This window comes from Accipiter gentilis, chromosome Z (genome assembly GCF_929443795.1).
Source record: "Accipiter gentilis chromosome Z, bAccGen1.1, whole genome shotgun sequence".
NCBI classification, from domain to species: Eukaryota; Metazoa; Chordata; class Aves; order Accipitriformes; family Accipitridae; genus Astur; species Astur gentilis.
This window is the reverse complement of record NC_064919.1, coordinates 8,484,694-8,509,483: the sequence shown is the minus strand read 5'-3', so window position 1 is coordinate 8,509,483 and position 24,790 is coordinate 8,484,694. Positions and strand designations below refer to the sequence as shown.

General features: G+C 37.8%; 1 protein-coding gene across 6 annotated transcripts in view; it reads right to left on the bottom strand.

Annotated features, from left to right (window-relative positions):
* The window catches only part of SSBP2 (single stranded DNA binding protein 2), a 196,161-nt gene that overhangs the window by 6,980 nt on the left and 164,391 nt on the right, over nucleotides 1-24,790 (bottom strand). For 3 of the 6 annotated variants that reach the window (XM_049796417.1, XM_049796412.1, XM_049796415.1), the window contains 6 exons: nucleotides 22,337-22,391; nucleotides 19,129-19,199; nucleotides 17,709-17,787; nucleotides 14,650-14,678; nucleotides 9,325-9,423; nucleotides 4,286-6,490 (listed from right to left, as the gene is read on the bottom strand). In XM_049796417.1, coding sequence (XP_049652374.1) covers nucleotides 6,461-6,490; nucleotides 9,325-9,423; nucleotides 14,650-14,678; nucleotides 17,709-17,787; nucleotides 19,129-19,199; nucleotides 22,337-22,391 — 363 coding nt within the window. In that variant the 3' untranslated portion in view covers nucleotides 4,286-6,460. Of the gene's footprint in view, nucleotides 1-4,285; nucleotides 6,491-8,525; nucleotides 8,608-9,324; nucleotides 9,424-14,649; nucleotides 14,679-17,708; nucleotides 17,788-19,128; nucleotides 19,200-22,336; nucleotides 22,392-24,790 lie in introns of those variants that run through there. The other 3 variants (XM_049796414.1, XM_049796413.1, XM_049796416.1) reach the window with 3 other exon arrangements.

The following is a 24,790-nucleotide window of genomic DNA, read 5'->3' as shown; positions in this document are numbered from 1 at the left end:
TCGTACATATCAGATATTAGGCAATCCACATTTGGGGATGTGGAAGGAGCTTTCAACGTAAAGTCCAGCTGTATTATTCATAGCAACTAGGTAGTACATTTTGTTTGATGCGATTTCCCCAAAACCACGTCTTTCAGCAAATATTTATGATGCTGAATTCGAATAAATAAATACAAAAAGGTAATCTGTTTTCTCAATTTCTTTTGCACACTGAAATTAAATAGTGGCTAGAAAGTGACCATTTCAAATTATAACTGAAAATTGCATTTTTATTAAATGTGAAAACAGGTACCCAAGAAAACCTTTATACATTTTTATGGCAAGTTTTCCCATTACATGAGAGGCGTTCTTACACATTTTAAGCTTAAATGAAGAACAGTGACCAAACAGAAGTTTGGAATAAAATTGCAAAGCTCTTAGCTATGTTGAGGGAAACTATGGCTGCACAACTGAAAACAAGATGGAAGGACAAGTTCACAAAAATAGCTCACGTAGTGAAAAATGCTCTAATAAAATAAGAAACAGAAGAAAGCCAAATCTGTTCCACATATCAGTACTAGATAAATAAACATGCTCCTGCATTGGTAAAATCTTTAAAATAATGTCTGCTTAGGGAAGACCTAATTTGAGCTTCTAGACTGTCCATGATCAAGCATGGTTTTAGCATATTAGCAGTCCCACTTTTCTGAAGGATACTACTTGTATTCTTAAATCTGTTTAAAATTAACTACGTGCAGGCTTAATTTCAAACAGATGCGAATGTGTTTGCAGGATCAGAGTTTTAATGTGCTGAGTAGATGATCCATTTATTTTCTCTAAATTTGTTACTGTAATTTGTTTCCAGTATAACACCACTGGCAGACAATCTGCATGCATGCACTCAAAGCAGTATTTTAGGTAAGGACTTTTTTCAGGCTGAAACATCACTTTGGTAATTTCATCAGATCCTCTGTTTATATATCTCAGTTTATATATCTGACAAATAGTGTCACTCCTCAGATAAATGATATATTTCACGCAGATCAAGGTGAAATCCTACTATAAAAATTACCTTATGTGAGGTGTGTCATCAAAATTTGAGCAGGACAACTGGCATCAGCAGCCGCTTACAGGACCGAGCCAATGTCTGGAAAGTAGAGGAAGCTGCATACACTAAAATTTAAATCTAACTCATTTATTCTCTGAGTGTACTGATTTTTTATAGTTGTTTCATACCATTAAATCCTGAATTAGATCCTTAGTGTGATCAGTTTGAAGAGAAATGAGCTGTCACTGATGAAAGAGTTTTTTTGGCGTTTATTTGAAAGATGTGATTTGTCAGGATTCCCATTCTTAGGGCCCAACCAAACCCAAGTGTGTTTGGGACAAGAGCCATGGTTATATCATCACTTACAGTGAATTAAAGAAAAATAAGTTTACCTGTACTGATAATTTTTTTTTTCTTTACATCATTAAGCTCTATTTTACATTCTCCAAATGCAAACGTGTTGGGTCAAATACTGAAGAATCCAGTCCATATTTAGCAACCACAACAGCAACAAAGAATCAGAGCTGACTAGGAACAGGAGATAACACTTACAAATAGTGAACTGATCTGAGATAGAGAAATCAGTGCAACATGTATCAGCTGAAAATTCGTTTTAGGAAAAAAAATAATAAAATGTTCAACAGTGAATATTGTAACAGCTGGTCCCTCATTAAATCACCCATATAACTCCAAATCATCTTTACATGCAGTATTTCATTTGCTAGCCACAGAACAGGGGAAAATTCAAACGATTTTTAGCCAGTTCAAGAAGCTGCCCTTCTGACACGAATTGCTATCCATGAAGAAGCAAGAGTCTGTTAACTTCTTCCTAATTTGAATTTAAAATAAATAATTAGCCTATGTATTTCTTGTTGCGTATTCCCATTCCAAGGGAAAGCAACAGCCGGATGTCTTGGGACATGGAGCGTTTAATCCTATATTAAGGGGAGCTGGCTCTGGTAAGTCTGAAAGCTGTTACCGTCTCTGAACACATGACCCACTGGCAGTCTGGGCTCTGCAACCAGAAGGCTTCCAAACAAAAAAATGGCAAATGTGGCCTGAGCCACAGGCGGATGGATGACCCTCTGTTCTGGGAGCTGTCACTCTGAGATTCCCCCGAGCCAAGGTGAGGCACATCTATGCCACTGGGCAGCACACAGCGTGCCAAAGACTCGACTCCAGGTTACTGCCGTGTTTTTTACATGCACCGACCTCACTCTACAGTGGAGGGGGGGAACATGGAATGCAGCTGCAGCTCGTCCTCATGCTCAGACAATTAAGAAAATAATGGAACCCATATGTGCAAATATCCACATATTTTTTTAATGCACATGTCAGGTCACATGCTTTACATGTGATTCATACAGCTTCCTCCTTGCCCTACACCCTGTTGTTGCCTACACAAGACTTAGACATGGAGATAAAATCTGGGTGACGTGGAGATAAAATCTGGTTACGAATACTCCTTTTCATAGGTTTATGCAGCACGTAAAATACTGGTTTCACTGTGAAATTCACAACTGAATCCCAATTTCAGCCGATTTCTACAAGGGCAGAATATTTGCCAGAGTTCTCACAGCATGAAAGATCTATTAGTCCCTATTTCTGCTACTCTAAGATTTCATCACTTCTGTTTTTAAGTCGTCTTACTTTAACCTTGCCTGAAAGACCCACTTACAGAATCACATCTATTTACTTCTGTATTAAAGAGAGAAAAGTATCTAAAAACCCAGTGTGGAAAAAATATCCTGCACTGCTTAAAATAAAATTCTTCCCAGAGCTGGACAAGTTCTGCCATTATCAATAATGCTGTTGTATAAGGACTGATAAAAACAGCAGTGACGTGACACACTGGTATCTAGTGCATTAGAAACATAAGCAGGAGTAAAAAGTCAGCGCTTGGAAATAGTTCCTTCTTTCCACATTAATACTCTACATATGATAAAATCCTACAAGATTTTATAGGCAAAAGAAAGAAAACAAATGAACAAGCATAAAGCGCAATGCATACTTAAAAATATAATCCGAAGGGATATTTACAATTTTAAAGTTGAGTATTTGACACATAAGATTGTTTTCTAATGGTTCAGCTGCAGAACCTATGTATGGTTATTATCACCTGATCCTACCAGTGCACATGTAACTAACTTTACACATGTACGTAAGCACAGGGATATAAGCATTCCCTACAGAAAGCAAGATGATTAGGCTTCCTTATATCTGATTAAAATTCTAACAATAAGATATACAGTGAGTATTCAAGCAGATCTTCCAAATCTAAAATTTTGCAAGCTCACACACCTTTTATTCCACCGGTCTGTGGCACTATGGCGGTTATGAGAATTGCTGGGCATACCTGGTAACTTGCCATGTCAGGGCACAGAATGACAGGCTATGAGAAGCAGGGCCTGATCCTGTTAATTTTGAAGCCAGGAATGTATTTACTGAGATTAATGCCACAGGATCAATGCAACAACGTTTCGAACATACAAACGTTTCGAAAAAGAAATGAAAAGGGGAAACAAAGAAAGAAACCTTTCTTGGCAGTAAGAAAAATTGTATAGAAGGGAGTTTGAAAGAACTACTGAAGAAAAATTATGTGCCTGAGAAGATGTTATGCTCTTGTATATAAATTAGGATAACACAGTTAGATAATGATATTCAATATGTGTTGGCAGTTCCATTTAAGGGGTTTCTTTGGACAGGTTTAATTTAATGGTCAGACTTTCATCCTTAACAGGTGCCTACAAGCTAAAATACTGCAGATAATGCCAAATGCAGAAAGAAAAAAAATAAAATCAAGTCTCTGATTAATACTAAGTGCCAATTCTGCTTAATTTTGCCACGGTACGAAGCTTCAGTGGCGGCACGTACTCTGCCTTGTAAGAGAGCCCTCAGTGGTGCCAGCTCGGGCGGCTGTTGTGCGGTCCCTGGACACACGGCTTGCCTGCAGGGACCCCAGCTTGGCACGGGACGGTACGGTACAGGGGCTTCCCCTGGAGATACCGAGCAGACCCCAGATGCACCCAACGGTTTAAGAGCCCACTCGAGGGCACACTTACCTGGTGCGTGAATTAATGGGCTTTGGCACTTGATGCACGGTCCAGACATAGCCATCTATCTGAGCCCAGCAGCATTGACATCGTCTGACTGAAGCTGGGCAGAAAAGGGTCCTAAAGACCTTCCTAGAAGGCTACCAAGGATAATATCGATGTCAAATGCAGGCTGCAAGGACACCTGGACTCTGCAGTGCTTATGGGAGAAGCTGGGGTGCACTGAGGACACAGCTACTGAAACCAGTGGTATTAGTGACAACAGCAAAGGGTCTGAGGAAATTAGATCTGATTTTGTGGGTTTTTAACTCAAATCAATAGTAGGGGCTTCCAGCATCTTTTGAGATAGCAACAAAGTGTTTTCCAAAGATAAGTAAATTTATGTCACCTTCATAATCACTGGGAATAAAGTCCACAAAACCATAATGACTATCTAGTTTATATGTACAAGTAATCAGAGTAGGTATTATTACTAAAAAGTAATGCTATCAGAATCTTTGATTTCTTAACGTAATTTTAAGCCTCCAAGAGTTTCACCTTTGAATAGCCCTAACAAGAGAGTAAAAAGTGTTACACCTTTTTATTTTCATATATTATATATAAGTAATATATGTAAATAAAAATGATTTAGGAAATTGTAGTATTCCTTACACATCCCATTATGTGCAGCTACCATCACAATGAGCACATTATATAAACACATTCTCCATCTCAAGTTCATGGAAAAAACCTCCTTGCAAGACTTCATGGACATACCACATCTCAGAACTGCTCCTCGTATGTAGGTGGCTCTTCTATATGTGAAGCCCAAGGAGTGGACTTAGCTTTTGGTCTGTGGCATGAATTTTTGTTCAGCCACTTTGTGCCCGCATTTCTGATCATCAACCTTTTGATCATTACACAACTGAAAACTTTTTTGTGTTCTTGGGGGGGCTGGAAATCATTAGGAACTAAATGTACCATAATCTTGGGTTTAGAGCTTTGCCTGAAGAGACATGGGATTGCTTCCAGAAGTATTTTCTTTAACGACATATGCCTTTTCTCCATTCTGTCCCCAGCCTCCATGTCTAATAGGCTGAACTTCTTATAAAATAGCCCAGACCTTCATTCCTCTTCTGTTCGTGGCAAAAGGTTAAGACCCTCGCAAGGCTAGTAGTCATAAAAAGTTTACTCTACCATTTTGGCTCAAAAGAAAAAAAAAAGACCGTTTACTGGAACGTTTTGGGGGAATTCGTTCTGGTAGATGTGATGAAAAATACACACCCAAGTAGCAGGGTGATCTGATTTTCTGAATGCACTTGGGAAATACTGTTTATCGTTAGGACCATGGATTGTTACAATTCAGTTAAGAATCATTGAAAATGGGAAACTTGATAGTAGATTGTTAGAAAAGGTTTCGGTGATAAGGACTCTACTGTATTTCCACTAACTACCACCCCTAGAGAAGATGATGCTAAATAGAAAACTCATTTCGAAGGGCAGAAGAAGCCCTGACACTTTATTGCTAGATTCTATACCAATTGGAGCTCACTTACAGTAACCTTATAGTACTCTATATAAACTGAGAAGCTTGTATCAAATTCAGGCTTCCATTTAAAACAGATATTGCAGATTTTAGGCTTCAATTAAAGAAGAAAAATAAATTTCAGTGCTTCTTTTTTTAGAGGCAAAGTATAAAAAAAAATCACCAAACTAGGTGAAAATTATTAAATTTCTCCAAAAAATTCAGATGAGCTTTCTTCTATTTCTTGAGACAGTATAGTTTGTGATTTCTAGGGTAACTGGTATCAAACACAAGTTAATGAAAGCTCTTATAAGCAATTTTATTCCTATCCATAATGGCAGACATTTACAAAATCAGAATTTATCATTTGAGTTCACCTTAAAAAATAACTTATAGAGCAGTGATATAAGCAACATAAAACAGTTCAGGAGGGGAGAGGGAAAGCAAATTTTAATAATTAAGATGTAAACGTGAAGAAAAAAAAAAAGATGGAATAAAAGTCCCTACTTCTCATTTCTAGTTAAGATGTCATGGGATAATATTTTACAATGTCCTGTGGTTCTATATATGTATGTGTGTATTTCTATATCACACACACATACATATACATTAACCCACACATGTACATACACAGATAATTGTTTGCAGTTCCATCTTGGGCAGGTCTGTTACGCCACTCTTTACAGTTGTCTCAATCATGTTTGGGACCCACTTTCTTGACAAAACGGGGGAGATGGTAGAAAAAAAAATGGTGGGTCTGATTGTGTCTGAGATCCTTTTGTTAAACTGTACACTGGGACGAATAATTTTCTTCTGCAGTAGCTCTCTGAAGAGGGCCAACTCACTGTGGTCTTCATGGCGAGACTTGTTAACGGATCACACACTCATTGTCATGCTAGGGGAGTACTGAAAAAAGAGGAATCCACATTTTAACAACCATTTTTTCCCCTCAGGTAACTAAAACGACTTCTGGACCACAGCGATGAGTTCAAATGTCAACACGCTCTTTGAGCTTCCTCCTACATTTGTACTGTAGCCTGTGCTAAGGCTGTAGTTCAATCTGTGGTATCATAACTTCTGTTACACTTTTCTCATTATACAAAAATACAGCTATTGCTGATAAAGCCAGCTCCCTTGAAGACTGTTTTGGTGTTAGTGGTGTGATAAACCAATACTTCACTGATGCTTTCCACACGTTTTCCTTGTCAATGTTGGCTGCTGGGGGGAATTTAGCTAGGTGGGTGGCTAGCCTCAAGTAGACCAACTGCATTCATGGTTAGCTGAACCACAACAATATTTTGGAGAGCTTTTTACTACTTTATGGGAAGAAAGGAGTAAAGATATGTATGACTGGACTTAAACAAGGCTTTTGGTCTGTATTATCCTGTATTATCAATTTTAGAAGCAAAGCTGAATCAAGGATCAATGGTCATTCTCCTTTATGTGAACCAAAAACTCAGTTACCACATTACATTATTATTGTAACACAAATTGAACCGCAGCCCTTATGCAAGCTATAGTTGCCCTGAAGTTAGCAGTACTTCATTACAATCATCAATGGGACACCACAATGCCTAGAAGAAGTGCACATCTATATACCTGATTTGGTTTTAAATTTAAAATTCTGGACTGCAGAAACACTTAATTGGGCCTAAAATCTTATAAGTAGAGGAAAATGTTCAAATGCAAGAAGTATTACCATTATGAAAATGGATATAAGAAACAGAAAGATAAATTTGCCTTTGCAAAAAACAGATAGGCAATAAAAATCCTGCCAAAGCTAGGATTTCAAGCTGGCCATTTCTAAGTATCTAAGCATATTAGAAAAAACACTTTGGATGGGTCTTCCCTGTCATGTAAACTACATAGAATGGACTACTTGGGTAAAGTCCGCTTTGTCCCTTGTCACATCTCTGATGGTTTGTCTGCTTTAGGGCTTACTCCCATCATATCCTGCCAAGCACTACCACAGTGGGCCAGAAAAGCTGGTAAGAACAAGCTTGTCTTTAGCTAAAGTCAGAGATCAGCTCAAATGCTTAAAGCAAGGCATCTGTTCAAGTGATTTCCTGTATCTGTACCTGGGTAATCACTTTGGACAAGGAATCAAAAGATGATCTAAATAAGTTTGTGATTTTTAACTTATTATTAGACAAGAACTGTTCCCCATGCCCAACGAAAACTGGTGAACTGAACAGCAAATCTGCCTGAGAAAGGACCTCATAATAATGCCTACTCCAGGTAGCCAAGTAACGAAATACAAATCAGAAAGCAAGACAGTTACCAGGGTCCTACAATGTGACTCATGTTAGAGAGGAACTGATACCTAGAAGTAGAATAGAATGAACATGGCATGTATAATGCATGCCTTATAGGCATACATCTGATCCAAAACCTTGAGAAAACTGGGTCCCAGGTTCTTCCAGGTAGGAAAACAACATCTAAGAGCACCTAAAATCCCATAAGGGTCTGAGAAAAAATGGTTTCCTTCTCAGTACAACTGATGTCCTTCTTTTCATGACCTTAGTTCAGTGAACTGGCCTGGCTGCTAATCATACTGCCTGCCCTCAGAACCAGCAATGTATGCCAAACTGAGAGTTGAGGATTACCATGACCAAGGATCACATTTAATGGAGGTTCTGTGGTTACTGTTTTTTTGACAGATATTTAAACACCAGTATTTTTGGGTTGTACAAACCAATTTTCTCCAATACTCCACACAAGCTGAACATGTGCCCTCTTTATGAAGACATGAAAAGGTAACATGCAGAAACTTCCTTTTTACTACTTAAAGAAGCAAACCCCCAAAAAACCCAAAATCTGATTCCCATGAAATTTGTCATGCAATTCAACTGTTTTGTGATCTAACAGAAACTGTTTACTCATCATAATTTCTAAGATGAAGTTCACCACTGGCATAGTTAATGAAGTTGCACTCACTTCTGGCAGCAGTGATTTCCATTAAGAATAGAAGTGTTGAAGTCACTCAGCACTTCTGAAAAATCAGGCCACTCCTATTTAGGAACCTAAATGTGGATTTAGAAACCCAGCTTCAGGCACATGAGTATGAAAATACTGCAGTCTTGCTTTGTAATGTATTTTACACCATGTTTTGCTGCCTCAAGCATTCTCCATTTTAAAAAAGCATCATTTGTCCCAGAATGAACACTAGAGGGAACCTTTGCTTTTTCTGGCTCTAATAGCACGCTGCAACTTTGCAGCATGACATCTATGGGTGCTCTAATTAGACACTTCAACCTGAATCCTGTTCTAAAAGACATTCCCTGCAAAACACATTGTTTAGGAGTCAAAGGGTGGGCAACCACACATTGAAACACTCAGATGTAAGGATCTGTCTATTGCCTGACAAATGCCCGTTGTGCATTACTGAATACATGAGGTCTAATTATTACTGCTTGACAGATCTAACTTTCATTGACAACTGACCTCTTAATCTAGAGTTTCTGCAGTAAATCTACACCTCCCACATTTTCCAGTTTCAGCTCAACTTCTAGCAGTCTTTTAAACAATTTTTTGTCAAATCAATACCATAATTTTAGAAGCTAGTAAAAAAACATGTAAGGCACAGTACTGCAAAACTGTTTGTTCTTGCTGTTAATTTTCTTTTTTTTTTAAGGAAAATGACAGAGATAAAGGTTCACAAAGTAAAAAAAGCCAACACCCCCCAGCCCCCCTACCCCCCACCCCCCCAAAAAACAATGCCTAGGTAAGGAAATACTTACGCTCTCGCTCTGAAAAGGGTTTAAGAAGTTTCCACCCATCTCACTGTCATCCCTGGGAGTGCCAGGCTGATTACTCATGCTCATATTACTCGGAGAGTTCTGTTAAATAAGATTTAAAAATACATATTAAGTTTTGAAGATTTCAGTTCATTTCCCAGCTTCACAAAGTGTGCCAGAGACACGCTCTACATGATACTGTAGCGCACTCAGATGCACTTTACCATGCACTGGGATTTTCAAAGATGAAAAAATAAGCCTCTCTAGGGTTCTGCATGATTCAGTCACTAATTTTAGCCTGTAAAGTAATGTTTTCTTCCCTGAACCAAGAATTATTTACCTGTAATTCTTGTTTCCACATTATGGCCAGCATCTTCTCCTACTGAAGTCAGGAAAAGCTATAAATGGCTGCAGCAGGTATACAAGGTAGCTCTGTCATTACATTAAATCATGTGGTCAAATTCAGTGAAGTCTATGAGAGTGTGCCTTGACATACATGACTTATGAATACGTACTTCAAGCTAGAAATATGGATGGATCTTGTCTACACAGACCTTTGCAAAGTCTTGTGCCTGCAATCGTAGTTCATAGCATTCACAGTTTATTGAAATACAGTTTCACAAGTAGTTCACAAGTGTGGTTCAAGTGCTAAACCACTACACTGAGTACAGCTAATAGCATTTATAGATAGAAGAGTTAACAAGAGTATTAGATAAAAGACTCCTGAGTAACAGCTAACCACTGAACTGTGCTCACAAACACTTTCAGGAGGAGCTGTATTTTTGCTATTTGCTTGCACAGAGAATAATGCAACAGCATTTTAATCTACCCTTCCAGTGCCTAGGTGTGACTGAAATGCTAATATATAATAACAATATAAAGGCTTGTGAAGATAAATTCCTTTTTTAAACATAAGTGTACAACCACCTCTGCAACATTCAGAAAATGCTTTCAAGATTCAGTTACTTAAAGAAAGGGTGAAACAAGGTAATTGTCACAGAAACTCTTCTGAGTCAATAGCTAATACATGATCATTGTAGACACTACAATTAGTTATGTGTTTTTACAAAGTTGATTTGTGGTACCCTACCATGCCTGGAGCACAGGCATTTCTCTTCCCATCACTGTGAAGACTCCTACTTACAGAGGATTTGTGACGGAAAAGCAGTATTCAGGGAAAGGGGGGAGTGAAGTCACGAACTTCATTATGAAACATTTATATCTATCACAGTTCTCCCCTTGATTTTTTTTTGATTCAGAAAAACTGAACGCAATATTGCTGTTGAGATTTTACTTATACAAATGCAAATCTGGTATGTCACAATAAATTGAAACACAAACCTAGAGCAGTCAATGGGTAAGCTAACAAAACGCAACTCCGTAGTGATCTTGGTCAAAGTGACCAACTTATAATGGATGAAAGAATCCTAACTGAATTTGTCCTCTTTTTCTTATGTTATTTTCAGTTACAATCCTGACGCAGTGTGTCTGTTAGCAGAGAGGGTTTTTTCTTTAAAAAACCCAGGTATTTTGCACTTTGAAAATACCTGCATGCAGTCTTCATTTAGTACAACTAGATCTGCAGATTCAAACTTTGAATGAAAAATTGGAAACATTAAAGAATGAGAAAGTCCCCTTAATTTCTTGTCACTTTCCTCAGAACTACAAAGGCTATCTATCCTACCCTTGCACTTTAAAGATGTACATTGGAGTGTTCCTAGAACAGAAGATGGGATGGGATAGCCATGACTTCTACTTCCCTGTCATACCATATTTCTGCATGGTCCTCTTTGTAATCATGAAGTCCCATGTTGACCACTGTCCATAATTTAAATATTGCAACATATTCCACTGTTCCACAGATTTCCTTCACCTCCACAGAGAACAAAAAATGTTGTCCTCAGCTTCACCAAATACAACTTAAATCAGTTACTTTTTGCTACTGTGTTAGCAGGCTGGTAGGCCTGACTGCTATATATATACTGTCCGCTTTGTAATGTATTTTCTATAGTCAATGAAAGGCTGCTGTTAAGTTTTCACCACATTCCCCTGACAGAAGATCACCATTCTCAGTCTGAATGGCCAAGCATGTATATGGGTCCAGCTTTGTATATTTATTTTTAGTTATAGATTAAGTATAAAATTAATTACATAAGCAACATGCAAGCATAACTTTTTTACTAGCATCTGAAATGCAGCTTACAGAGTTGGGTCAAAACCCCTGCCTTAGCCCTTTTGCTTACCTCAGTCTGGTTCACTGCTTCTGACATTGTGACCCCCAGATCTCCAGGAATCACTGGACAATATGTCCATCAAAGACTACTAAAAGCCTAACTAGTTGATTAACATCAGATGATTAAGTTTGCTATTCAGTGAAATTAGGATAGCAAATATTTAGGGATCCACAGCTTGAAAAAGGTTAAAAACGATTGCTTCAGTTCAACCACAGCTACTGGACCTTAAGCAGGAACTAATTCAGGGAAGTCCTGTTGCCTGTGTTATGCAGGAGGTCATACTACACAATCATACCAGTCCCTTCTGGACTTAAAATCTATGAATATGAAGTTTAAATCCCACTAAGGCCTTGTCACATTTATTTTATATCATGTTCCTGCCCTTTTGTTCATTCCTGGGGGATTTACCCCTATTTTATCTTGCTCTGTGTAGCGCAAAGCTTTGAAATTCTGCAATTGCTACAGAACACCAGCCCCAAAGGTTCAAATTCCTGACATAAACACTTTTACAGCAACTCTCCTGGGCTGCTTTTATGGCCAGTATGGGGTCTAGCATTGTAGCACTAGCTGATTTTTTCCAAAGCAAGTATGTGTTTGATGCCTACACAAATTCCATGGGCACTGCAAGAAACACTGGTTATTAATGTTTATTTAATATGCATAATTTCAGTTCATTTACTTCCCCATCTCAATTTACTTCATAAAAACTTCAAGTTTTGCCATTCAGCCAATTAAATTAGAATCTTCTCTAGAAAATGTAGCTCTGAATTCTGTGAGCTGTACTGATTCTATGAAGACTGGATTAAATTTGTACATCTCCTGTGTTGATAATCAGCTCCTCTAAAATGCATTTTGCTCCACTGAAGTCCTGTGCCTGGACTTGAGCATCACACACCCCAAACTGTGCTAACTTCAGTAAATAATTTCCGTCACTGGAAGTCTACTTGTGAAAAAGCCAACTGCAAGACAGGCTGGTGATGTATGCAGGGAAACTGTTGCCTCAGGAGGAACAATCCTGGTAACTGTGTAAAAATTGGAAGGCAGCCACATAATAATTTTGCATGCATCAACCCCAGAAATCTACTATTCCTTGCAAGCAGAACTTTTCCATTCAAGTTTCAAAAGCATCGTGTACTACTACCTACCCAAAATTACCAATGTTACCCACACACTTTTACTACTGTCAATGAAGGCTGCATATTGGGCAGTGCTACTCAGAAAAAGACAGAATGGTGTAAGAGGACAACTCTGTTACTTCCAAAGTTAGCAGCATTTTTCATTTAGTTATTCGAAAAAGACATGCATCAAATGTGATTTCCATGAGTTATTTGTTATAGTTAACAAATTACAAGACTTCCAGGTAAATTTTTGGTCCCAGGTTTTCAGAGCTCCTGATACTTGTATTAGCACGTATACGGATACTAATACCAGTGAGTTGAATACAGGCTTTTAAAAATAATCCCGTGGCAAGCTAAAGGAAATGATTCGGGTTTTTTCCTTAAGAAATGCTGCCATTTACAATAAAAATACTGAATAAAAAATATGGACATGGATTTAAAAAGTGCTGTATGCTTATTATCTCACTGCAGGCTTTTATTGAATCCATCACTGCACATCTAAGCACAGTACAACTAAGGGAACACGGTCATTTCAATCCATCATTTTACTCTTTTCAGTGCCTGAAAATGTTATAGATCTTAAAACTGTACAAAAATATAGGACTGCTATATACACTGCCCCCTCACAGGAGCAGCAATGGCCTTGGACACATATTGCTGAGGTCCTTCCCTCCAGGAAAGACACGCTAAGCATGCTTTACAGGCTACTACCCCTCTTCTATAGCACACCACCAGAAGACCACAAACTGGGAAACTGTACAGGGTCATCCTCCTCCTCTTTGGAACATACAAATATGCATCACTAAGTGAAGAATGATTCCTGCCTTTTGAACACCTGGAAGTGTACTCTCAACAAATTCACACTACAAACTTCTGTGTTAACGTATGGGAATTTAGGTGAGCATTTTGTTCCCTACGTGTGGTATCTCATCACAGCTCCTGAGAACAGACCTACAGGGTCCCTGGCCGGACCGGAGCACATGCAGACCAGCCTTAGATTTGAAATGGCAAAGTCTGCCCTGGAAGAGGTCTAGTGGCAGCACTGCGGTACGCTGTCCTGGGGCACCCAAAATACACAGGCAGCTGAGATGCTCAAAACAAACTCAATACTCCTTTCTTGGAAGATATGTTAAGAATTTTGCTACAAATTAATGAGTTATAAAATTTTAACTGAAACAATCTCTTCATCAATTTCTGTATTTATAGATCAAAAGTATGAAAGTGCAGAGAGATTGCTGTAGTCATATATTTATTAGTTTCAGTCAGTTACATCTGAAATGCTGAGTGAAAAAAAATAGTGTTTTGCAGGGGACAGATTTATGCCGCTTTATCAATACCAACTAAGCTTATTAATTCCTAAATTAACGATGATCACGTATGTAGTAGTTTTATTTTTATGGAAGAAGTGACACTTTCAAGCACAATATTATTTTCATGGATGCAAAACCCCTGCAGGTTAAACTTGCATTCACTTCCAACTATTTAATGGTTGTGATATCAAAATAGTGCTTCTTCTGATACTGCTTCTTAATCTAGCTTTTAGGAACTTCTACTAATGATTAAGATATTAACATTGCCTTATAGAGGTGACAAAAGCAATCATGCAGTGCATAAATGTAACATCCTAATGACATTTTCCCAAATTTACATTTAACTAGGATTCATCGTTAGAACTATATTCATTTGTCTTAACAGTATGGAAGATTATAACATGATCAATCAGATTACGAACTGGATATAATTAATCACATTCATTAATACATACTATTATGCAGTAGGGAATAAGTCTACTTATACTCCCTATTGATTACATCATTTTAAAATTTTCTATTTTTACTAATGCTGTCTGCACAGCCTCCAAAGAGTTCACAAACAGAAAGTGTAGACACATAACAAAAAGATTTGTAACAGAGACAAAAAAAATACTTTTAGAGTGAAACAGTCTAAAAATTCCAAGTATTTGATTAGATACTCACTTTGGAAATACTGTCCATGTCTCCTGAGCCTTAAATTAAAACAGACAATTATTCAGTTAGTTTTGAGATGAAGTTAATCTAAGATTTTTTTTCATAGTAAATATATAGTGTAACAGCAATATTTTAAAACATAACCAAGCATGCATCATCTGACTTCCATCCCAATGCCTCTCTTAGTAAAAGGTTACAGTCAGTATTGAATAACGTTAGTCCTTTCTCTGTGTACACGCCCAGTGCAAAAAATGAGAAAAGAATGCAGGACACACTTCTGATCTGTATTGGTTATTTGGACGGCATCCTATCAGGACGAGACAGCCCAGCACAACTCAAGAAACTGTATGTCCAACCTCCCTGTCCTATTAGCCAGGCTACAGGTAACACAATTAATTTGGGGTATATCCACCTACTGGAAATGTTGCTTCAGCTTGAGAAAAAAAAAAGCAAAATCATGGCTAACTAGTAGAAGTTAATATTCCTGTGGGGAAAAAAAAAAAAAAAAAGACCACTCTTATCACTAAGGTCAGCTGGGAGGGTTTCACCAATGTCTTTGCTCCCAGAAGCAGAAACCTACTACTGAAATTGGCTGAAATGACATCAACATTTGATACATTACAAATACTGATGACAGAATTTTTCAGAAGAAAGCAGATGATCCTGAAGACCAAGGTAACAGAAACCAAATAAATATAATGAGTGCAAGACTACTGAAAAACATTTTTTTCACATGCTGTAGCTCTCACTCAGGTAGAGCCAAGAGTACAGGAAATATAACTTTAGGATTGATGTAACAAGAAAAGCATTTTTAGCAGAAGCACACAGTAAACAATTCTGATCACCTATTTTCAGGAAAGACAAATTCTAGGAAAGTACTGAATACAAAACTAGAAGAGCATCTGAGAAAAACAATCAAGAAAATGGAGTTGTGGGAGGAGACTGAAATAGCTTACTATACTTAGCCAGGCAAATTAAGGCTGAGAAGGAATATAATTTGTCTCTATAAATATATCAGATACATAAATGTCATGAAGAGTTATTTTGTCATGGCCTCAAGGATAAATTTGGTGGAAATCAGGAAAAGATTTCTTCCTAACCATCAGAGCTATGAACAGATATCCAATAGAAGGGTTGTGTTCAAAGAAGTTGGAGAAGTTCAAGATGGACCTCGACCAATTTATCCATCTGATTATGAGACACAGCTGCCTACTGCAGCATGGAAATGAATGCAGCAGATCTCTCCCAGTAATCCTCTCCTTAAAGAACTCAGGTTCCGGTTTAGATATGAAGTTACCCCCATAGAGCAGTCATCATTAATTTGACTAAGCACTTCATCACTTTCACTAGAGAAAATAACTAACTGAATGCTAGGTACATGTAAAATAATTCCATAACTGTTTCAATTTAATTTTTTCTTTTAGCTAAGAACTAATTCTCAGGCTATAGAAAGTGACAGAAAAAGATGTGATTACCTTTTACATAGTTTTTAATTTATTTGAATGTAATGTGCATCATTATTAATTAAAGCAACAATCCATTTTAGGATTGTAATATGTAAAGAAAGGCTGTAAAATCACAAGGTGTCCTTATGCAAAGTAATCTAGGAATTTCAGGGACATGCTTTCCTAGAAAAAAAAGATAATTCTATTAGGAGATAGATGCCTAGTGCTGAATTTTAATTGTTTAGAACATGTCTGTTAAATGAGGTTTGATGGCTTAGGTTTTTTTCTCATCTTATCATAGCCTCTTCGAATTTATCCCTTCTTCTTATGTGTTTATACCTCCTTTCTCACAACCTCCAACTTTTGGGCTACAAGTGACAGATCTCCACCCACCACGGCAGTATGGACTTAAATGGTACGGAGTTCAGGTTGGTCAATGCCTGTGCTGGGAAGGCGACGGACCTTTTCTCTGGGGATGGAAGCAAGGTGCACTCTGGCAGCTTGGCTTCTGCTTGCCTGACCTGTATCTAGCTTGCTTGGGTTTCTCCCCATAAAGGAAAACACTGCTCAGAAGGGTGCTGCTGGTGCCTCTTGTAGGCATTGAGCCAGCTCCCAGATGTGAAACAGAACATTGCTGGTGGACCAGGGGGATAGAAAAAGAAAGAGATTTCAAGTCTTTGCAGCCTGAGGTTCCCCCTTGTTGTTGCCTGCATGACTGGTGCAGACAGAAGTGAAGAGTACAACACAAGAATTGTATTCAGAGCTACTGGCCTGGTGTTAGGGTATGAGCAGAAATAAAAACAAGGTATTTGTTTACCTTGTGGGTATGGAAAAGGAAGGCATAAATGCAATTTATTCAGCTGTGGTTTGCTTCTTAGACTTCTTTCAAGTGTCTATCATGCTTCCAGAAAAGAGTAAGAGCAAAGAGTTTGGTAGGATAGTCAGGAGATAAAGCAGTGTGCGTTTTGCAGTTGTGCAAGGCTTCTCCCCTAGATACGAGTCCTTCAAAAAGCATAGTGTCAAAAGTCAAGCAGTACACTGTTCCTCCTGCCTTTGCATGCCCTGACAAGAATTCACGTTCTTCCGGGTGCATTAAAATCAGCACCTGTCTGAAGCTGCTAATGGGGATGGAGTAATAATACTCACTTAACAGGCATATGGCTAGACTATAGAACAAATGAGGATATCAAAATGCTGGGATAAACCCAGCTTAACACAAACATCAAAATATGTAATAACTTCCTTCCAGGTAATTGATAAGAATGTGCAACACCATGTCACAATGACATCTACCCAAGATTTTCAAATAGGAAGAGAGGTAAATAAAAATGGTTCTTAAGCCTTCACCTCTACATCACTGGGATGGTATGCTTTTAGACTGGTTTGCATCAACTGGATTAAACTACGCTCTCTTACATAAATAAAATACAGTATTTTTCTTCCAGAGGTGCATGATGTATGCCAACCCATATACTTTAGAAGTATCTTAGTACTTATTATTGATGTATTTGCAGCTTTTTCAGTTTTTAAAATATTTTTACATACAGTCTTCCACATAACTAGAGAACTAGTCATAGAAAATGGCACTAGTAATTGAAAATTCACAATATTTACTATCATTACCTAATGATCCATTCATATGATGTGAATCCATTCCACCCAGTCCACTCATAGGTCCGTCTGACCCTGGCCCCATTGGAAACTACAAAAGGATCAGACATTAAAAATTGCTATTACTGTACAATTTTTTTAGATAGTCTAATAAAAAGACAATATTCCTCAGGAAAAAAAAAAAAAAACAAAAAAAAAACCCCAGAAAAACAGAAAAAGTAAAGGCAAAATGCACAGTCCCAGCTCTGAATGCGCAAGTCAAATGAAAGTCTTTCATGTGAAGACTGCAAAAACATCATTGCTTTTGTTCACTTTTTCCAATGCTACCTTAATGATTTTTGCAAACTGTAGGCTGCAATGTAACTTAGGAATAACTTACTGTATACTTCAACACTTTGTGTATGACTTTCAAACCTGCTAGTGCTGACCTAACTCTACTCCCATTGAAGTTACAGCGAACTTCATGATTCTCTTCAATGAGCAAGTGATTAATTAACAGCTTTCAAACCCCACCTTATCCGTACTGACAGTTGGACTACTCACTCTATTTGCAGCAAGAGCAGTTTCTGTCAAATTTCAGATACTGACCTTAAATATAGTTCTTCAAAAACTTGAAGACATTAACATTACAGAAAAATTTCTAAAATTCACTGCATAATAATTCAGCAATATCTAAGTATCTGTATTTTTAAGTTCTACTGGTCTTTTTTTCAAATGGCCCCTAATATGGATTGTGATTAAATGGAATATTGTTGTAATCAGAGAAACACAATAAAACTGAAGGCATAGAGAAAGATCAGAGAAAAAACAAGCTCTATGTAAGAATCCAGATTTTTGTCAGCTCTAGAACTGCTGAAATTTAGGCTAAAATAGTCACAAATTAACTAGTTCATTATGCAAATACTTGAATGTTATCAATAGGTTTCATTCTTAACATCCCATTTGGTTAAACAGGGAAGTTTGTTTCTTCTCAGAGGCATTAATTTTATCCTTTTTTTATAGAACAGCAGGGCAACATAATACTGGGTCACTTCCAGCAATTTTCTCCTCCCTTTTCAAGGGTATTTTTTTTTTTTTATAATGAAAGTTTGCATCCTGAAGGAACTAATGCTTAGTGGCAGCTCCTAGGATGGCATCCTATCACGTAGAAGTCTATTGCACCGCAGTGTGACAAACTAAGTCATCCCCAAGATCCACATGCAGAAGCTTCTAAGGTCTTTCCATGCAGAAGAATATGCTCCAATCATTATTTTGCATGTATTGGTGTGATTGATTTGGAAAACATTAAAAGTACATGGTGGGGGGGGAAGCAACTGAAGTGTCACTCATAAAAATGGAAAACTTATTATTAATGATATGTGATGGAAACGTAGTGTTTGGATAAAAAAAGGCTGTATAATTCAAGGAAGTATATAACTAGATTCATATTTACATTAGGTCTGTTGGGTCCAGGTGGTACTGCATTCATTAAAGTGTACATGTTGTCTCCAGAGTTGGTTGAATCTGTAATAAGAGATTATTTTAAGCGCTAATATATACCTTTCAATAAAACTACTCACCTAATACATTTCCTGTCATTTTGTTCCCATTATTTCTGTGCCTGAATCACTTATACACAGTGGCAATATAATGGAAGATTTCATTCCCTTTCTATCTATTGCTACCACACAACAGAGCTATGAAAAGAAATAATTGCGACAGTCCCTAAGTGACTACTTCCAGAGTCTAGTTTTATGCATGACTGTTAAAAGGTTTATAAATCACCAAGTATCTGTAACTATTTAATTCCATAAAACCTTTTTCCTGGAGTTCCAAATTACTTCACTCATCTTCAAAACAGGAGATTCTTTCTTATCAATACTTCCTGTAATTTGTTTTCCATCTGTAATAAATGATAAATAGCTTCTCATTATACAGACTGCAAGTTACTGTAGCACGTGAAAATATTTTATTCTCATCCATGTCAGTCTATTTGATTTTGAATATATCTAACTATTCAGTGGAACATTGTGCAAAGATCCTCACTCAAAGGACAGCTTTAGCTGATGTATCTTCATGGTACAGTGTGGTGCAATGCTTCAAAAAACCTGAGACCAAACCCAACAAAACCATCCTGGCACAGTGTGGTGCTTAAGCCAGTAACTTCTGCCAAGAGTTTCATCTGGCCTTGCCAGACGTTGACACAGCTATATCGCATCTCAGTCCTTTTCCCACAATCAAGGCACGTGAACTTTCAGGTGGAGCACATCCAGAGTTGAAATCCAGGAATTAACCCAGATAACTCTTCTGGTTGAACTTAAGAAACCAATGCCTGAGAACCATTAGTAGATACAAATTATTCATTCTGATCTCCAGCTTATCCCCACGCTAACTCATGCGAAGTCGTAACACCTTTCATCAATATTTGTATGAAAGAGAAGGCAAAAAATGCAGCAGATAGTAGACAAATTAGGCAAAAAAACTTTCCCAAGGGAACTTGACAAGAGATTGACCATGTAATGAAAAGGTTTACTGAGAAGAGAATGACCTAAGGCAAGTCTAAATACATCCCAGAGGGGACAGTATGATTTAAAAAAATATTGGCAACTCTGGAAAATCAGTACCTCTAATAGTATCTGCAAGAAGAATAAAGAATAGCTTGGTACTCTGTGCCTAGATCCTCCAAAAGACCATTCCACCTCTTTGAACCAGAGTTTTGAGATTAACAACACACAGAAAAACCACTGCTGAGCTGTAACTCCTTTTCCAAGACAAGGTGATGGGGGAATTTTGAGTCAGAAGTAGTGAAAGTGAGAAAGCAGAGACCACTGAAATGTGTTGGAACTAGGAACGTGGCTTGACCTCCCACAAGAATGTATTTGTACATACACTGGGAAGTTAAAATCAAGGGTTTTATCTATTTCTTAATATTTCCAAGACAGTTTTCTAAACATTAATTCACCGCAGTAAGTAATTCCATGATATACAGAGCACTATGTATCACTAGAACATTCAAATATGCTGTCTGAGGAAGGGGGGGGAACAAAAAGCTTTTAGCCTTAAGATATGAAAGCAAAATTAGCATATAAAAAGTTATTTTTAACATTCAATGAGGAGGCAAAAAGTTCCTCAACCACTAGATCCTTTTGCAACACATCCCTGGCTCTCCCCATGTTCTGCTGACTCATGTAAAAATACATACAGGCTGGCTGGGCCATGGGAACCCTCGGAGCTGGTTTGTCTCAGAGGCAAGTAAATACCTTTGCAAAATTCTCAGGCGGCCAATTTCTAAGTGTTTTCATACTTTGGAAAACAGAGCCTCAAAACATCTTTGAGTCTCTAACTGAAAATGAGAACAACTGTCAGCAGAAGCTTTATTTGAGCTGCACAAAGACAGCCTAACACGTGCTGTAAATGCAGTGCTGCCTATTTTTAAAAGTGCAGGCTGTCTATAAGTTTGTTTTATGTTAAAAGAGATTCTAACTTTTAAATGCCAGCTTGCACTAATTATCTTCTTCACTAATGATATGAACAAGGAAGCCCTACGCTTTATCTTAGCTTGCATTTTTTTAAAGCCCTGGGAGTGTAAAGAAGATACTATATTGGTGAAGGAAGTTTTCATGGCCAGTTAGGAAATGTCCCTAGCCTCTTGTGCTGTAGAGGACAGCAAGAACATGTAGGACGTAAGGACTGAGGACGCTGTAACATCAATGAGGTCAACAGGTCCCTCTTAGCTGGTGAAAGGAAGTTACAAAGGCAGATAGTGGCCAAAAGGAGTAGCTATTGAATATTGAGTTACACAAGATGTAATGACTTTCATTTTAGCAGATTTGTGATGATGTCCATGGGGGAGGACAGCATCCTCTACAGCCTGCAGTTCCACCTTCATATCAGAATCTTTGCAGAACATCAATGGAGGGAAATACTTGCATCTAGCTGACCATCTTTAAGCCTTGAGAAGCTAGCTAGCCATCCCGAATCCTCCTCATTGTTTCCTCAAACCTTAGTAGGAATGTGGCCAATCTACTGCAAGGCCACAATCTCCATGTGGTCCATGTTGCAAGATACAAACTTCTTAGGGAAACAATGGGGCAGCTGAAGTTCTGGGAACAGATCACTGGTAGAACATGATGATGGCTCCTCTGGGGCCTTATTCCTCCATGGCAAGACAGAGGAGAACAACCTGTCCAGCACGACCCTGCTGCCAGTCAGATGACATATCCACGCAATGTAGCACGTCATTCAAGAGCCACATGTTGGTCAGGTCTACCCATAGGATACTACAGGGAAGTTCTACCAGATTCAGAAATCTCCTAACTTCCAAACTGGTGGAATTTTCCCAAAGAACACTTGCAAAAGCAAATGGAAGACTGTGTCTTCTTTTGTTTTTAACTTGCTATTGCTGAAATTGTGCAAGAAAAGATGGCTCAAAAGCCAGAGAAATGAATTGCTCTGAACTGCAGAGATACAATGCTTTTTATCTCTGCAACACAGCAGGGAGAGGAAGAGAGTGAAAGTGCAGGAAAAAAACTGATGAAGTATAAACCCAATAATTTATCATTATCTGAATCTTTATAAAAATCAAAGTCTGAAAAATAATCTGTGTATTTCCTAAATTCCCTTATAATTATGTTTTATTATGTCCAAGTATATTTCAGTACCTGCAGGACTAGGCATGATAGGTGTTCCTGGTGGCCCTCCACCTCCTGGAGGACCCTAGAAAAAGTAGAAAAGGTCAGTTAGCATGAAAGGAAAAAAATACCACAGTAAAACATGAACACAGTACAAATGAAAAAAAAAAAAAAAAAGTATTGTGAATGTCTATTCACATAGCTAGTGATAAGCTCATCACAGATTAAGACAAGGTAACTGGTGAGCAAGCTCTCGTATACACTTTTGATGTACGTGGGTATACAGACCCAAGAATATCCATTAGTTAATAACTCTGTGTCATGCTTTGAGTCAGACAAGAGAAATGCTTGGAGCAGGGCTTAAGACAATTATATTTCATTCCCTCAGCCTACTTTTATTACCACTGTTTTTTTCAGCTGGCATTTCTGTTTGGTTGTACTCTGTTCACAGTCAATGGCAGAGTAACCAAAGTTTACTAAGCACAAACCAAGGGGGTGTCCTATGGGTACAGAAGAGCCTAATCACCTTAAGAAAGCTTTCTTTTTTAGGCAGACTTGGTATCTCGATGCCATAAGCATCTTAATTCTGTCTGTATAATATCCTACAATTTTTTAAAATAACATCTGTATACAAAATTTCTTCTCAAGTTAATGACAAATGGATGAAAAAAGTCAGGATAATGCTGGGTACACTTGCCTAGACTGCTAAATCAAAGATTAAACAAAAAACCAAACAAACCCACAACAAAACCCCCACAACTAAAAAAGACCATCAAGGAACATTCATTTTCTTGGTTTCAGGTATTTCTGTGTTACAAATCTGTTTATGACAAAGAACTGCACACAAACTACTCTGGTTGTTAAACAGGCTTTTTAAGGCTCTTTAAGAATTTCTCAAAGAATTTTATTCTAAACATTCAAATAGTTTAATAAGAACAGAACCATAACATCTTGCTTCCTGTGTTTGCAGATCCACTAACATTTCTAAGTAACATTAAAAACTACCAACTTCCAGTTTGGTAAAAATGTCTGTGTCAATAAATATTGACTTTCCATAATATAAAATACAGGGATTGCTAGCAACAGATTATTATTATTTTCGTTGCCATATGACTCATTATATTTTTCTCTCTTTTGTTATATTTTAAAATAGCAGGTATACTGTTCCAGACAGGAATATTTTTTCAGTGGCACTAAATATGAAGGTTTGGTTGTTCCCGTTTGCTTACAAGGACATTGCTGACATTTGCTAAAATTCACTGAGATTTTGGAAGGAGGCAGAGAAGCCTTGGATTTAAAACAATAGACACTGTTTCTCAATGGCCTACTTAAAATAACATTTCTTACAAAACATTTAGCAGTAATATACCAGCAAACACTATTTTCAGATGATCAAACTCAGTAACTTCTCAGCTTTCTGACTGATACCACTCCTATGCAGGTTTGTACAAGTACCTGCAGAGGGAAGCATCTCTATCTGCCAGCCGGTGATCAACTCACCATTAATGGTAAATGAAACAGAAATCTTTTACTGAGAAGCAGCAGCACAGCCCTGCAGTCAGTCAACATATACATACCTCTACGTCCTTATATGTAACCCCACCTACCAGTTCTTGATCTTGTGCTTCCCCTTGCTTGTGAACTAAGCAAGGTCAGTGAGTATCTTTATAAATTATAAAGTGTGCTAGAACAAACGCTTGTTCCACCATGAAACCCACATATCAGTTTATAAAAATCAAGGCATAATCACAGCTTCATTTCATACTGCCAGCAGCCACATAGCTTTTTTCTCCTCCCAAATTACAACTGAATCAGAAATGAATGTGTTAGGACTGGCCTTGCCAAAACTGTCCGAAAGGCCTACTCAGCCCTCAGCAGTGAGAAATTCCCACATTGCTGCTGCTGCAAAGCTACAGACTCCAAATTCAAAGGGACCGCTGGATCACATATATGACCCTCTAGGCATCAGAGGCTTTTTATGACTTTTTATTCACATACTTGTGCACTAAGCTCACTAACTTCATTTTTTTAGGTTTATATATATTTTTCAGCATCACACAAAGAGGTGTAGAAACCACTAAATGATCATTTATTAGAAAAGTTACTTACCTTCACTACTAAGTTTTGCATCTGCTTTTAAATTTGCACTTACTCTCACTGTATGTTTTCTTCTCTTAAGAAAGCCTCTTGGCATCAACTACCTTCACTCTGAGAATATATTCGTATGTAATGGAATTATTTCTCAAAAACTGTCTGATAAACTAACCAGATTAAGCTCTCAAAGCCTGTAGTTCCAGATTACAAACCCCTTTGGCTAAGAAGCTGCTTTAAGAGCTCTCCAGCCCACACCTTGTCCCCAAACACATGCTCTCTTGGAAGCCACTGCCCCCCAGTTTTGCTTATTTAGCTGTTTGTATGGCTGGAGTTCATGCATTCCTTTTCCAGTATGTGGTGAGCCTTTCTGAAGTACTACTGCTCTCAGCA